At 50.8% G+C, this 16,030-nt stretch overlaps 4 protein-coding genes across 4 annotated transcripts; 2 read left to right on the top strand and 2 right to left on the bottom strand.

Annotated features, from left to right (window-relative positions):
• Positions 1 to 64: 64 nt before the first annotated feature.
• BCR38DRAFT_329737 (Alpha/Beta hydrolase protein) lies at positions 65 to 2,020 on the bottom strand (the record flags this gene model as incomplete). Its single annotated transcript, XM_040854901.1, has 2 exons — positions 65 to 1,214; positions 1,272 to 2,020. The coding sequence occupies 2 exons, from the start codon at positions 2,018 to 2,020 to the stop codon at positions 65 to 67; spliced, it is 1,899 nt and encodes a 632-aa protein (XP_040720609.1).
• A 791-nt stretch (positions 2,021 to 2,811) lies between these two features.
• On the bottom strand, positions 2,812 to 3,459 carry BCR38DRAFT_415709 (uncharacterized protein). The gene has a single exon (XM_040859042.1). It carries the CDS (start codon positions 3,268 to 3,270, stop codon positions 3,064 to 3,066), a length of 207 nt encoding a protein of 68 aa, XP_040720608.1. The 5' UTR covers positions 3,271 to 3,459; the 3' UTR covers positions 2,812 to 3,063.
• Positions 3,460 to 10,428: 6,969 nt separating this feature from the next.
• BCR38DRAFT_358052 (Retinoic acid induced 16-like protein-domain-containing protein) lies at positions 10,429 to 13,781 on the top strand. The gene is made up of 3 exons (XM_040857133.1): positions 10,429 to 10,539; positions 10,602 to 10,712; positions 10,767 to 13,781. Exons 1-3 carry the CDS (start codon positions 10,531 to 10,533, stop codon positions 13,551 to 13,553), a joined length of 2,907 nt encoding a protein of 968 aa, XP_040720607.1. The 5' UTR covers positions 10,429 to 10,530; the 3' UTR covers positions 13,554 to 13,781.
• Positions 13,782 to 14,390: 609 nt separating this feature from the next.
• BCR38DRAFT_330172 (S-adenosyl-L-methionine-dependent methyltransferase) lies at positions 14,391 to 15,891 on the top strand (the record flags this gene model as incomplete). The annotated part of the gene is made up of 5 exons (XM_040854937.1): positions 14,391 to 14,681; positions 14,764 to 14,905; positions 15,015 to 15,293; positions 15,414 to 15,521; positions 15,659 to 15,891. 5 exons carry the CDS (start codon positions 14,391 to 14,393, stop codon positions 15,889 to 15,891), a joined length of 1,053 nt encoding a protein of 350 aa, XP_040720606.1.
• Between the last annotated feature and the right edge of the window lie 139 nt (positions 15,892 to 16,030).

The following is a 16,030-nucleotide window of genomic DNA, read 5'->3' as shown; positions in this document are numbered from 1 at the left end:
ACGATGGAGATGAAAAGGAGGAGAAATCCGGAAAAGAAAAAGAGAAGGCGTCAAAACAACATATCTAGTACCCCTTAGCAGTCACGGCCCCCACAGCCAGTGTCTCGATCCTTCCTGCATAAAGGCTCATAACATGACACACCGGATCGCCCCAAATGACGCCCCTTAATTGCTCATCACTCGTGATCTGGGCGACCACACCCTCATTTAGTCGCTCCTCAACCGTCTTCTTCTTCTTCAACCGTGCCTTGGGGTCGCCTGATCTCAACACGATAATGCGGCCCGCACTGCTCAGCGTGCTAGGGGGCACTTGCCAGACCGGTCCTGCCGGTTTCGTCTTAGAAGTAGATGATGACGAGGAGGACTTGGATGAAGCCGATTGCGCAGAGTGACTTGACACGACGGACGCCTTGGAGGAAGGTTTGACCGATGCCGCCGTCGACGACGACTTGGATTTCTTGTCACGCGACGGCTTGCTGTGCTTCAGGGACGGACTGGGAGGCGGCGAGGGGAGTTTGGAGGTCGGCGCTTTCAACTGGCCCTGGCTCGGCGACGGGGTGGCGAATAATTCCAGCAGGCTCTTTACGTACGCTTTGTCGGCGCGTGCGACCGGGTCGCCCTCGTTCACAAAACTCATAAACAGCGATTTCTTGAATTGAGGCCTATCGGGTTTGGTGAGCGGAAGGAGCGAGACGGGGGGCGTGCCGAACGTAATGCAATGCACGCGCTTGAAGCAGCCCGTCAGTATGTTAAGTTCCGAGGAAGCAGCCTTTGAGGTTGCGAGCATGTGCGAGTAGAGCAGGGCTGCGACGGCACCGCCGGCTGAGTGGCCTGTAATGAGAAGCGAGTATGAAGACCGATGGGGGTCTTCCTCGAGCAGTTGCCGAAGACGTGCCGCGACAGGTTTCACCATCTTCCGGGCGGCTGAGAGAAATCCCGCGTGGCAGAAATTGCCGGTATCGTCTAGGAAGCCGGATGGTGATGCTGGCGCCGTATTCAAGTTGACGGCCCAGTCCATAAATGTCGCTGTCCCGCGAATGGCAAACACGATGGTGTTCATGTGGTCCATCGGCACCGACTTGATGCACATGGCCTTGGTTCCAGTCCGCCAGTCCGCATCCACATGAGCATTTCGCTCTGCGCCTCGTGGCTTTTCGTATACCCTCTCGGAGAATTGTGCTGCTAGGCAGAGCAGAGGGTAGGTCGGGATGTATCTGTACTCATATCAGCATGGAAGGTGGCTACGAGGTATGGCCGTGCGCATGTCTTACAGTCTCAATGGAGGCAAGTTCATGGGAAGTCGGGAATTGGCGTAGAGCTCAACCTTTGCGAAATACCCTCCCGAGATGAGTGAAGAAGCGACAGCAGTCGTCTGTCCCTTCGGCGCATCTTTCTTGCCACTCTTCTTTGGGGTGTGCTTTTCCAGTGTTGGGGGCTGAGAGGCAACACTTGAGGGTGGCGTAGCAGCAGGCAAAGACTGGTACGTAAACAGTTCCTTTTCATTTCCCAGCAACCGGTCGCGATCAATCAACGTCATCACGTCATTGAACCTGGACTGGATCTGATCGTACATGGCAGCGCCCTGGTTGAGCAGTTGCGAAGCGTGACAATGCCAACTCGGCAAGCCGTCATCGAAAACTTGATGGACGACGTTCCCGGATACGATGCTGTTGGCTATATCAGCCTCGGTTCCAGGCTTGGGTTTACTAATAGCCCCGGATCCGCCACTGTATGGGTAAGGGTTGTTGGAAGGCAGGGGGCTAAGATAGTAATGTTGGTTTACAATGATGGGTGGGCATGGCCTGTGAGTCTGGTAAGGAGGGGGAGGTCCAGAAGGTTGCGCAACCCAACCAAGGGGGGCAGGGGGTAATCCGACAGGCGGGACTGAGGCCTGAATTTGTGGTTGCGGTGGTCCATTGAGGGCATAACCTAGATGATCGACTTTTGGAGGGGGAGCCGACGCGACTGAAGATGGCTTGCTGCCCTTCTTTTTAGTAAGAGTAGGCCCAAAGAATCCCATGATGAAGTGGTGGTCCTCGACCTTGCATAACACTTCACGTGGTGTGATGCTTCAGTGATGGCAGATATGGTTCAAATATGTTGGAATTCCCAGCACATCGATCGTCATACTAAAAACTGAGGTGGTTCGGGTAACGTGGTGCTGATTATGTTACCCTGGAACTAATTTCGAAACACAGGTGGTGGAGAGTGGTGTTCAATTGGGGTCGATCAACGCTTCACTGAAGCATGGGGAGGTTCGGTGTTGACTGGGCCAAGACATGGGAGGATCGGGAAACGACGAAGGTTTCGGGACGACAACGATGACAGCTAGCTGGGATTGCGAAATGAAAGCTTAAAGCAGTTCGGAAAGGACTCGGCGAAGAAACCCGAGAGACAAGAAAAAGGCGAAGCAATTTTGATGAGGCCATCACGTTGTTTAAAACGGGCAGACTGGTGCGCAGAGAGCCTTGAGCAGAGTCGCATTGCAGCCGGTGTGCCTTGCCGTTTACAGAACGTTACGGCTGGGACAAGGCAGATACGAGAGGTGATTTGCTGGCGACACACTGCTCTGCCCCAATAAACTCGGCCAGGATTGTTTGAGCATTCTGAGTTGCTTTGGGACGGTGAAACGTTCGACGAACTACGAGCCGTGAATAGATGGAAGCCCGGTAGTGTGTTGATTGAATGGAGCTGAACCCTCGACATATGACTCTGCGCTTGCTGCAGACTTATGCAGGGTCAATGCGATGCGAGGCTCTCTATGGGCGTAGGCGGACCTCTAAAGCTTTTCTTCTGGAGCGTCTGGCCAGTGCACATGCAGACAAGGATGCTAGCCGCCATGCCCTGCACTGCTACGGGGCGTGGGAGGTCCGTCATCGCGAAAAAAACAACTTCGTCGCAGAGGGAGGCTGGTAAATGCGATTGCAGATGCCTCGTCCAATATGCCTTTGCTGATGGAGCTTTCAAGTGATCGTCTCGATCGCTCCTGTCGAGTTGCGTAGGGCATCTAACGCGCGAAATGCGACGCGACGGCCACTTTGAAGCAAATTCATCGGACGATCGTCAGAACGTGGCCAGCCTCCACCTCGGCGCTTGCCTGTGTTGCAGTTTTCGGCGGGGTATTGTAGGAGTCATAGATTGACAACACAAATGACAACAAGACGACAGGGTTTTAGCGAGGTGGAGGACCCAAGAAATGAGAAGAGCGACAAAAAAATGGAAGAGCGGTGGGAAATGTGCAGCGATGTCCATTCTTATATACGTGGACATGGAGATGGAATGTGAATGTGAATCAGAGTTGCACGCCCACCCGACGTCGGAAGAACTCCTGAACTGTTCAAGTTATGGCAAAGCCACTAAGCACACGGAATACTCGTAGGCTCGCCGCGTGCTGCCCATGGGCGCTCTTGGGATCCATTTCAGGTCTAGATAGGGACGTATGAGTCTAATAAACTCGACTCGTTCATTAGCTGAAGGCTCCCCACAAGTAGTTGGCGAACTTACACTTCTAGAGTTGAAAATGAGTGGTTAACGCGACATCAGCATATCATGGCCGACTATGGGAATGCTTCTGTGATGAGGTGGAATCCGCAGATAACATTTCTGGGATTCAACGCAGGGGTGCCCTCAGAATCCAAACTTAGTTGTTAGTACATCTTAGCCGACCGTCATTGCTGATCTTCATGTCTTGAAGTCGTAAATTGTGATAAATGTCGTACTGGCCTGGGGGGGAGGGGATGAGGCATCTGCTTGCGTGCATTTTCGATGTGTCTATGGCTAGTGAGTGCGATAGAACATCTCTGCTACGACCTTAACAACAAATGAGGGATAACCGGATGATGCCGTGTTGGGGACAATAGACAACTCTGGGTCGCTCAAGGGTGGTTTACAGATAATTAGAACGGGTCATACGGCATATATTAAGGATCGGGATCCATTGGCAGCTCGCCTTCCCGGTCAGGTCACACAAAGCCTCCTGCAACGTAAATAGGATAGATGTGTGGTGTCCCAGTTATGCGACAGACATACCCTTCTAGCTCACCCTTCTCTGTACGCACAATACATAAGGGGACTCCTCATGCGACTTAATGCCGACTTTGATATCTGGCCGATTGAACCTGCACCATTGGCCCGCAGCATTGGGATAGACAGAACGACGCCAATTGTCCTGTCGAAATCTCGTCGGAGCGAAAGCGACAGTACAGTCGACCGAGTGGGAAGCCGTGCATCCGATCGTGAGGGACCTGTACATAACCAAGCAGCATACGGTGCGCTACATGATGGGATCCTGGCGGAGCAATACAATCTCGCACCGATATGAGTGTCCTACGTTCCAATATGTTCCAATATGTCCACCACTTTATATTTTGGTCCTCCCAACACTACAGTCTGCTAAACCTGAAACAGGGAGGCGATGCTCAAACATCAGCTAATCTCTTGGGGGCTGCACAAGAATGGCAGCAAGCGTCGCGTCTGCCCAAAGATACACGGAGTCGTCTGCCACAATGACTTCAAAAGGGGAGCATCATCGTACTCGGTCGAACGGGCAGGACATTTAAACTCGTATATATTCGGCACGAGGATGCGAGATTCTACCAGTAGTATCTTCCGAGCCTCCGAAGGCTACTGCTCGTAACTAGCAAGGGGAATGTGCTATTATCAGTATACTGGAATGGACCAACGCTAACTTTGATGCCTTCACCTGGCATTTTCCCAGACAAAGGAACGAAGGGTTTGTCAGGGCCCCTCACATTTACCCTACCAGTCGGCTGTATCAGGACTTTCCACGTGCTTCCCTGCTCTGGCGTCACATCCAAGGTCGGCTGGTTGGCCTAGCCGCACACAAGGCATTCTCGCGACGAGAGGGCATCATGACCATAGGCGGGAGCCCGGGCGGCCGCGCAATTTCCTTGGCATCTTGGCTGATATGATGGGTGGAAGCAGACACAGCTGATGCATGAGGTCTTGTCGTACACCACCGGTTTAGCACACTACCAACTTTCGCCCCCATACAGCTCAGCATGCTGGACGGCGAAGTCGACCTGGGCTCCATGTTGAACCAGATCTAGCGTTGCTTCACTGGAGCACCTCTTTAAGCTGGTCTGAACATTACTGGATGATCGACTAACAGACCTCGGACTTGAGCGTCTGACTGGGATACGGACCCCGAGGTTGATCGCGTGCGGCTGAAGGAGCTGCTCCACGTGCTGTGGTGGATGCATTCGCCCACGGTCGAGTGGATGAAGAAAGAACGACAGAACTTGGACCTGGCAAGGCTTACCTAACTACTGTTAATTCGCAGTCGCACGAGGATTCGGCTGGGCGCATCATTCCCGATATATGTTTTGGTGGCAAAGCACCCGGGCTCGGGATGAAGGTTGAAGCGCTGGAGCCCACCACGGCGTACTCGCAGGTTTGAGGAAGGTCGCCTCGAGACGTGGCCGAGGTTATTATGAGATCGGCTGTCTTCAACGTCGAGTGTATCCACAGAACGAAGAATACGCGCGTCATCAGCGAACTGTGATTATTGGAACACATGCTGGTGCGGACTGAGGGGGTTGAAAAAGCGAAAATCGTCGGCGAGGACGCTTAGGAGCGTGTCTGGTAGTACTTGTGGACCGTGGAAGGCTGACCTCCTAGATTCGACGGCAGTCTTAGGTTGGCATCCGGCTGGCTCATGGGCTTTCATACAGATGGCGAACGGGTAAGTCAGATCTTTGGTATTTGGATAATGGGATTTTGATGTGTCTACTTTATGAATTATTTGATTATCATCTACATATGCTTAAAAATAGGTGCCACATACGTACATACATATACATGCCATATAATGGCGGGATTATTCTAGAAAAACATTGTAATAAAATTGTCTCGTGCTCGGACCGAGTCAGGTTTGGAAGATCTGCTAAATCTGCTCATCCTGAATACACTATCTTCTTCAGTTGTTATTAACAATCTCTACTAAGGTATTAAGGCATCATACAAAACACATTGTGTTGGTGAGCCTAGTCTTATATTTCAGCACGTCATGGGGTGCCTCCTCTCTTCTAAAGAGAACTAGTCTCGGGTACCTAGCAGGTGACGTATCCTAATTGCTTTGTTTTTTACCACCAAGCAACAATGTCGGAACTCCACTACTTTCTTGTCCCTAGGCCTTCAGCCACCGCGGAGTATTTAAGATACACATTTATTTAGTACGCGATCGATCAGTGCTACCACTAATTTATATATACTCATGGTCATGTTTTCGATTTAGGGGCGATGACGAGTGTATTCACCTCCAGATCAAGTTAGATCTGCACATATTCTTGCAATTCCTCACTATAAACTCTACATCACAAAACTCATCCCCCGCATGCCTAAACAACAATCCACCCGCCGCCTCAGTCAACATGTCCGCCACATACCCCCTCCGCAAACGAAACCACCAAATCCTCCACAAACCCCTATTGCACCTCCTTACCAACGCTCACGATATTGTTGACGATCCAGTGCAACTACCGCATCTCCACTGAATCCGTGAATATGTTTGGCAGCGCCAACCCGTTGGCAAATTCCAGCCTCGTCACTACTTGCATCATGCAGCTCGACCCTAGCCGATATGCGCGGTATTCCTCAGTCGGCGCGTGGACGCGCACTCTGTTCCGCTGCTCTAAGCTGTAGCAATCGAGCGTCAAGGCGGCTTCACAAGTGACGCGGCGGCGTTGAGATGGGGTACAATCAGTTGTCTATACACGCCCAATGTATTCGTAAGAAGTCGGGGCACGCTCGGTATAGACGATATCGTTTTCATCATCGTCATCTGGTGAAAAAGAAACCCGTAATTTGAGTGAGCGTTTCTCGGGGATTTCTTAGAAGACCTTGACTAATGGGTGTTTTACGGGCGTAAATGCTAGCCCCCCTCTCGGATGCTCTGGGGCTTCTGCTCGGTCCGCTTATTTGCATTCAGGCCTGCTACACTTTCATGGTTCATCTAGACCTAACTTCTATATCTAAGCTTTGTTCCTCATCGTTACGAGCTTGCGTTCTTCACGTAGTAGAGGTAGTATTCTCCCTCCCTATTTAAACGCGAAGCGACTTTCTATAGATAATATAAGCCCGGTCATGGTATCCAATGCAGAGTATCAGTGCATTAGTGAGCTCGTCGCTATTGGCCGTTGCTTCTTCAGGCTGCCCCGCCAATGTCTGATCCAGCGCTTTGGGGAAAAGTTTCATTGCGTCGTTCAAGGATACTGATGTGTTATCCTTCAAGTGAACCAGGGGCGGCGCGTCTGTGCAACCGTGGGGAAACCCTCCTTCGTATCAAAGTGACTCGAAGAAACTCTCATTGGATATCATTTCATAAAATACTCCTTTCATGGTGGTGCTATGATGCTATTTCCTGGAAAGAAGTTCAATGCGTATGTACGACCTATACAGCTATGGGCAAAATATGTACCGATCTCCTCTACCCTGAGGGTCTAGACTGAACGAATTAGCAATGATAGAGCACTATCATGAGGTTGAATCTTTGTGGTAAGCTATAGGCCAAAATAGATCTCTCGCCGAAGTATTGCTCTTCCTTAAGAATGTCTGGGGACAGCTTCATAGCTAGTAGGCAGGACAAATATTTCTGCCATGTGAAGTGAAAGCGCTTGGGTCGGATCCAAATGATTAAGGTTGGTTTAGACATACATATTACACTGCTCAGGGTGCTATAGACTGCTCTCACAGCTTATAGCGGTAGACCACGCGTTGCTCAGTGTCCAGCCTCTTCCTGCCCTCAAGCTCCATTGTAGCATCAATAACTCTAGCCATTTGAACCTCCTACTCAAAAGCCTCAGACAAGGTGGCAAAACTGTTTTAACCGGCTCAAACTACGCATCCACCCTCTTCACCAGCTCAGCAGGTAGGTGAGATATTTCCGGATAGGGTAACATTCCTCCATAAGTTGATGTCATTGACGTCTTTTATTTTGGCTGGGGAAATTGGAAGCATTTATTACGTTGTAAATTCTTTGTTGTAACAATAAGCCCAACATATGAGGCGTCCGAAGCTCGGAGAACCACGGCGTGCTAGCTAACGTGGAATCTGGTAAAAAGGACACCATGGAGGACTGGACTCGAAGGACGTCCCCTTTCCTGGTGGCGACCGTAACCTTTATGCTCGGTTAGCCACGGTACTAATAAATCGCGCTACTAGTGGTGTTCGGTTCATAGTATCTTTTTTTTCCTTCGTTAGGTAGCGGAGGCTATACGTATTATTGACGTTATGCACGATTTTGACGATAGGAGGGGTTGCTTATTATATTCAAAGCGTAGGATTTAGGTTGGATGTCGAGGTCCATGCCCCTGCCATGCGGCGCTCAGCAGAGCAATGGCGCGAGAGCAGGAAATGCAAAGGAGAGAAATCAGATTGTCCCGACTGAAGGCTGACCAATCGGCCACATTCATTTCTGATTATGACCTCGAAGATGAAGATGATTTAGACGAGGAGACTAGGCAAGAATACGGCGGTGGTGGGCTCAGGGAATATGGTTTAGAAGGCCTATTCGATGACGAATCTTCGGCCCAGAAGAAACATACCAGCCACACCCATCCGCGGCCAGCGAGTCAGGTCTACTATCCACCTATTACCGGTCAGCATCTTCCGTTCAGAGGTCGGTGGTTCGCCCGTCAGAATAGCCTAAGCCGGCATCGTCGCTACCGTTTAGGGGTGCCTCTAGTCTGCCGATACCGCAGAAACATAAGGCTGTATCCATGTTTCACCAACCTATGAAGGTTCAACTACGCTGATTGGAAGCTTTTTCGGCATAGTTAGGGATAGCATTAATAAAGGTGGTAATATATATGGGCCTTAGTCTAGTCGGAGGACAGGTAGGAACATCCCGGGATAGGCTATCATATGTCACGACCTGGGTTGCATCGCATGGGTATAGACCTCGATTAGGTGCTATCGACCAAGATTCTACTCTAAGGAGCGAAGGAAAGAAGATGACAACTTAGGTTTGAGGGAGCGCGACTAAGTCATCCACGCTTGGCGGGGCTCCTACAAGGGTTATGATTGGCTTCCCATCTGACACTGCCACGGCAGGTGTTCCAGCTGTAAGTCACCTGGTTGTAGGGAGTCTGCGAGGGTTGACCGTCACATCATAGACGTAAATTACGCGTTCTCATTATAATAGATAATTGGACACCCGTATTTGTGATTACCTCCCTCTCTTCTTCAGTGAAGTAATCTATAATACGGATTATCTTGTATCATAACCTTGATTTAAACTCGTAGTATCTCTACCACGTTACAAGGTATACTTAAGATACTTTAGAAGCCTTATATAGCTTAGATTCCTCTATCGACACTTCCCTTTATCACCTCTATATATAGCCGGAATACTAGTACTAGTGTAACGGGGTAAGGCCGGACATCAGGGAAATAGGTTACGGGGCTAGGATAAAGTTTATTTTCTCTTCTTTAAGAGGCACAGAGGCAGAGTAGGACACGAGTCCTCCATCTTCACGCATCCTCATCCTCATCTTTATATCATCATCTCCTTCTTATCTATATCTTCACCTTCGCTTTTCAGTCAGTTATTTAGTTATTTTAGTTATTCAGCTTATCTTTACGTTCGAGATCCTATTATCACGATACGAGTATCAGAGGCACATCCGACCAACTCGCGCACCAGACTTCCAAGAGCGAAGCTCTTGCAACCAGTACCACGATCTTCGTCTGATCAGACCAACAGATAGATCTATTAGTACTGGAGCCGTCTGTTCAGTGTGTTAGGTGGTAGGTATATCCTACTGACCGCCTGACCCCGTTTCACTAGTACAGTCCTATACTTTTTATATTAAAATGTGATAAGCTTAGGATTGGATTTAGGACTAGGTAATCTCTATGGAGAATAGGTTATTTGTAGATAACCTATAAATACCTACAGGCTAACCTGCGCGAATTGTAAGTATGTCTAGTATTCCTTGGAGTTATCTGGTCTGGGCGAGAGGAGAGATGCACCCTAGACCGTCTGATCTGCTAGGTTAGCTCTTAACGAAGGCATATTTGGTGATCGGACGAAGCCTGTGGCAGCCGATAGTGCTTTCTCAAACATCTGATTAGCATCCACCTCAACAAGTTCCCGAGATAGTCAAGACATTCTTAGCTTCATGTGCAAAACTGACAGTTTTGCCATTCTAACCACGAAAGTTGTCTCTCGCATTGCATAGCATTTTCAAACAACTGTCGAATTCGTGGCTGCAATTGACTCGGAGCGGAGGACGACGATCATAATTGTGGACATCGTGTTGCCGCTTGACAACAGTCACAGCCGGTTTGGAGTGACCATGAAAGGTCTGTGCGCTTGCTGCCACCTGCAGGTTTGGAAGGCCGGCTTGGTGCATTGCATGACCCGGCAGGGATCCGACTAATGGCGTTTGGGGAAACATCTCCAGAGTCTCAGACATCTGATTTCAATGCGATAATGGAGCCAGACTTCATCTTCGCCTAAACAGCTACCCTTCACCGAGAAGTACAAGAGATGCCTCCAAAGACGCCATGGACTTTGTTAGTATTCGTCGTCCTCCAAAATCATGCCCAAGCCCCCCCAAAACTGACTCCAGCCGTAGTGGTCGCGCATCCTAGCACACACGCCGTTGTCCGGCAGCTCCAGCAGAGATGCCGCTCGGGACCCGGTCAGGCGACGGCATCGCTTCGAGAAGGAATACAGCCAGCTTTTGGTAAGATCATGGGTTGAAAACGTCTACTCTAATTGAGGACTGACCAGGAGACAGCAAACATGGCGGACCTCTTCGAATCTAGCCCGTGACATTGACGCTGCCGAGAACATCGAAATTCGGCTTCAGGAAATGACCAACATCCTCGCCGACGAATCCCGTCGACCTCTCCCACATCCTTGCATCTCCTTCTCTGCCGCCAAGGAGATATATGTGCCCATTGCGAAGATAGCAACGACGTCGTACAACGAGTGGATTATAAAGGAGGCCGTCCTGTTCTTTGCCACCCTGATCGAGAGCGAAGAGGAAGCTTTTGTGGAGAACGATGCCTTCTCAGCCAGCTTGACCAACCTTCTGGTTCGCATCACCGGTGCCAACAGTATACGGTTGGGATCAGATACCGAGATCAGGGTTGTGGAGCTGGCCTTCAACATCACAACCAAGATCAGATTGGAGCCCCATATACTACCCGCATGGTTCAAATCGCACCACGCGGAGAGCGCCGGGCATGAAGAACAGTTTCGAGACCAGAGGGAGAAGTTTGCAGGGAAAACGCAAAAGCAAGACTTCCCCCTGTTCTACCTCTTGATGGACTATATCCACCACGAGGGCAAGACTGGCGACTTTGCGAGGACAGGCTTGCTGTACATCATCGAGTCGGCATCGAGTTCCGTCGCTTTGGAGCAATGGATCGTCGAAAGCGACCTGTCCACTTTGATGGCCACCGGCTTGGGAGCTTTGTACAGTCAGCTTAGTCGCAAGCTCGTCATCGACCATCCTCCCCAAGACCTTCCTCCCGTTCTCGCCCTGTCCGACTACCAACACCCCACCTCAACCTTTGAAATCGTCAGCTCATGCTCTCCTGACTTCCAACTTCATCTGGAAACGTTTCTCTCTCATCTCTTGTTTTGGCAGGATGTTCTCAATCATTGCCGGTCGACTGAGGTCAAGTCAACTCTTCTCGAACATTTCCAGGTCATATTCCTGCAGCAGCTGCTCTACCCATCACTGCTGGAGTCATCAGACGTTGATGGGGGGTCTTCCGTGGCGGTTTTAACGTACCTACGACGTATTCTTGAATCTCTCGATCACCCTGACATGATCAATCTGATTCTTCATTACTTGTTGGCATTGCCAGATGAAGCGGCCCCAAGTCGCGCGCCCATAGAACCCGCAATCAGCGCTGCACGGAAACGGAAATCTATGGATCTTGCTACGATGATGGCCACCAAAGCCGATCCATCGTACACACCGTTATTATTCAACCTAGTGGATCTGATCCACTCCTCTCTCAAGTCACGCAACCAGCAGACTGTCTGTGTGACTCTACAACTGCTAGCGGCGATTCTTAAGCGACATCACCGGTACGCCATCATTACCTTGCTTCGCACAGAAGCTGTGCTCGGCAGCAACAGCCACAGAACCCGTGGGGCTCATGAACAAGAAGTCGAATATTTGACCACGTTGGCAGCGTCGATTGGAGGACAGGACAATTTTGACCAAATTTACGAAAGCATTCTGAAAGATACAACGTCCCGCCTGGAAGGTCACCCATGCTCGCTCAAGCTTGTTGCACCCAAAGTGTCAACAAACAACCACAAGCTCCCTGCGATACCCGATAGCCTGCCTGGCGCTCCTCGAGATGTCCCGCCTCATACGCTGAGCCCTGAAGATCCACTGCTCAATACCATGCTTGATCTTCTGGATTGTTTCTTTGTCAACCCAGTGGAGACCAATCTCTCACTTACTGAAACCATCATCGACCTCGCTGTGTGCGGATACGTCAACATTGAAGGTTGGCTTCTCCGCCACCCAAACAGATATGTCTATGATGCGGATGGTGATGAGTCATCCTCTCCCCTTCCGGACCCAACGTCGCCATCTTTTGATGAGACGGAGAAATTGCGTGCCATGGCCGAATGTCGACGACGACCGCAGTGGCAACCATCCACTTTGCCGCGTATGCTGTCCACCTTGAATGCTCTCGCCGATCAGGTTGCGTCATTCCGAGGTTCGATTCCACGATTTGACGACCTGCTCCAACAACGTCGAGAAGCATTTCAGACAGCCGACACTGCGGTACCTAACCAGCAACCACTACGTGCGAGCTCGAAGACTGTAACCTCAATCCCAGATCGAACAAGTTTAGATGGCTCACGTCCCGCATCGCCCGTTCGCCCTACTGGGATAGAGGGCTTTGCACAGCGCCTGCTGTCCGAGTTGGGTACACCGAGCCGATCGGGCAGTCCGAAGGGACGCAAGGAAATGAATCGAAGTACATCGGGTAGCTCGGGTATGTTAGGTGGCTATGGGCTTAACACGCCTTCTGTGCCTCCGAAGGAGTTCTCTGTCAACCCTGAAACCCCAAACCGAAGTGGGCATGCAGCAAGGTCATTCTCGCCAGACGGACCAAGCCACGGCAGTCGGGACAGCCCCGTTGCTAGCCAGATGGCCGCATTCGCCGCAATCGATCAAAGCATCCTTGCCCGACGGGTGGGTTTGCCTCCACGTGAGGTTGAGCCAATTCCGTTGAATTTCGAGAAGGCGTCCCGAGACGGCAACGAAACCTCCGCTCAGATTGACGATGGTTTAGCCAAGCATGATGGGGAATCGCAACACCCTGCAGCTGTAGAGCGAGAAGCCCTTGGGCCCGAGGCCGAGCAGGAAGCCAGGGAGACGGTCGAACTTCCGCCACGATCCGAAACTGCCACGCCACCGGTGCAGAAAGTAGCGTCGGTATCGCACGTCATCACCAACGTTATTGTTCTTCAGTCGTTTCTTCTGGAGCTTGCTAGCTTGGTGCAGGTCAGGGCTGGTATGTTTAGTGAGGTCCGATTTGCTTAGGCCCAGCACGTGGACATGGGTTTCTACTTTAGCTATTGTTGATGGAGCTCAACGTTGCCCTTCCTGCTTGCAGTGCATTTTCATGATCTTGGGTGCTATCCGCGACGGGTCATCATCAACACGGCGGCGGGGGCTCTTAACATGGTAGACGGAGAGGATTAGGCTGCTTCCATGTCATGACTTATGATACCTATATAAACATAGAGAAGATTTTTGTTGGCCTTGATGGTCCGAATCCTACACGAACTACAGTGCTTGACTACTTTTGGTAAGCTTTACCGTGGTAGCCTGATAATTGACCCGAGGGTTTGGGTCCTTGCCGACAGGGGGGATAAAGCGGCTAAATATGGCATGCTATTGGGTGAGGGTCACGAATCTTTCCTATATGATTTTCCCCTCATTCATGAAGATATAAAGTATGCCCGATCTCGTATGTGCAGCGATACATTGGTATGCTCTCGATCTGACGGTGCGATAAACAGCATTATGTCGACCTACAATAAATTGTCGTCCCAGGAGGGTGACGATGGGTTTCCACAAAATGTGAACCCAGACCCAGTCCTGGTATCCCATACACAGAACGGACAGGGCCAGTCACAGTACAACGAAGAACCGGGCTTCAAGTCCGACTCGAATACAGTCCCGGAATCGGAAAGCGGGAATCTACCGTATCACAGTAACAATCAGTGGCCATTCGTCCCGAGTTACGAGCAATTACCACAGTACGGTCACTTTTCACAGCACCCAGATCCGGGACGGTATCCCGTTCCAAGGCTTCAGCTGCAGTCGCAGTACGGCCAGGGACAGGGACAGAGTCCGGTTCACCATAACTCGGCAATGCCTTCAGTTCCGACGTTTCCTTCACAGTTGCTGCAAACACAACAAGAGTTTCGGCCGCAGCAGAATGTGAATACTGCTCTCCCGTCAGTCCCAGCGCAAGCACTGCCCAACAGAACGGCACCCCACGCGCCTCAGGTACCTGAAGTCTCTCCAACGTTAACCATACCCGAGGAGCTTCTCCGCACGCGCACAGGAACCTCGGTTGTCGAAGAGGGCTCGATCCTCGATGCTTCCGGCAGAACGTACCACAGCTACAAGGAGGGCAAGTATTTCCTGCCCAATGACACAGTGAGTGCCCACCCCTCATGGACCAACGCCTTTTAATGACCTGCCCGTAACGGTTGAGATCACATGACTGAACCACAAGTAGGCCGAGCAAGATCGTCTGGACTTCCAACACGCCGCCATCGCATTGCTACTGAATAATCGGCTAGCGTGGGCGCCGATGACGAACGTGCCTAACTACGTGATGGATGTTGCGACGGGCACGGGGATCTGGGCAATTGACTTTGGTAAGTAACATCCAGTAACCGGCGATTGAAAGCGAGGAAAAAACAGAAATTGCGTTTCAAAGGCTTTCGGACGTATGTATGCATGCTCAATTTCTCTCCCTCTCTCCAGCGGACCTCAACCCAACCTCGTATGTCGTCGGCACAGACTTGAGTAAAATCCAACCGCCCAACGCCCCGTTAAACTGCGAGTTCCTCCAGGAAGACTCCGAGGAGGACTGGGTGTACCCGCTATACAAGTTTGACTACATCCATCTGCGCATGGTTTATACGTGCTTTGATGATCCTAGAAAGGTAATTAGGCAGGCATTTGAGAATATGAATCCCGGGGGGTGGATTGAGTTCCAGGATAGCAGTATTATGCTTTTTTCTGGCACGGGCAAGATTGCGGGTAAGTGGATGTTGTGAATGATCTTATTTGTCGTATGATTGTAAGAATTTAGGACCATGACGGGATGGGACTATGGTGTGGGTGTGGATGGGCATTGATGACTGACTTGGTATTGCGCAGGTACCGGTTTAGAGCACTGGTCCAACGGCATCCTGCACGGAGCTGCCGCAAAGGGACGGGATATACTGGTTTCGCAGCACTACAAGCGCTGGCTTATTGAGGCAGGGTGTAAGTCGACGGACTAACTCACTCATTCATTTATCTCATCTCCGTTCCAACTCCTTTTCCGGCTTCCAGCCCCAGCAATGCACCTACCACCACCCGCAACTCACAACTCTTATAAGCTGACGCTCAGTAAATAATAGTCGTCGACGTCGTCGAACACAAGCTAGTTTGGCCTATCGGCACCTGGCCTGAGGACCCCCGTATGAAGGAATGTGGGAAATACAACGCGACGAATTTGCAGGAGGGTGCGCGCGCTGTGGGCCTGAAGATGCTGAGTGCGGCGGGGTTGGAGGCCGAGGAGATCGAGGATATAGTTAGGAGGGTGAAGAGGGAGGCAACGGATGAAAGCCTTCAGCCTTATGGCCATTTGTAAGTGTGATATCTTTGATTTTACCCACGTCAGTTTGGGTTTGAGTAATGCTGATGTCCGGTAGTTGGGTGGTTTATGGACGGAAGCCGTTTGAGGAGGAGGTTGAGGCGACCTCAAGGCTGGGGTAAATTCAATGAGTAGC

Source organism: Pseudomassariella vexata, assembly GCF_002105095.1.
Source record: "Pseudomassariella vexata strain CBS 129021 chromosome Unknown BCR38scaffold_1, whole genome shotgun sequence".
In the NCBI taxonomy this organism is placed as follows: domain Eukaryota; kingdom Fungi; phylum Ascomycota; class Sordariomycetes; order Amphisphaeriales; family Pseudomassariaceae; genus Pseudomassariella; species Pseudomassariella vexata.
The sequence above is the reverse complement of the archived record's forward strand: the minus strand, read 5'-3'. Positions and strand labels throughout refer to the sequence as shown.

Excerpts from the sequence above, each read along its gene's own strand:
- BCR38DRAFT_415709 (XM_040859042.1), bottom strand. The coding sequence starts at position 3,270 with ATGTCCACGTATATAAGAATGGACATCGCTGCACATTTCCCACCGCTC.
- BCR38DRAFT_358052 (XM_040857133.1), top strand. Across the intron at positions 10,713-10,766 it reads AGGAATACAGCCAGCTTTTG|CAAACATGGCGGACCTCTTC; the intron begins GTAAGATCATGG and ends ACCAGGAGACAG.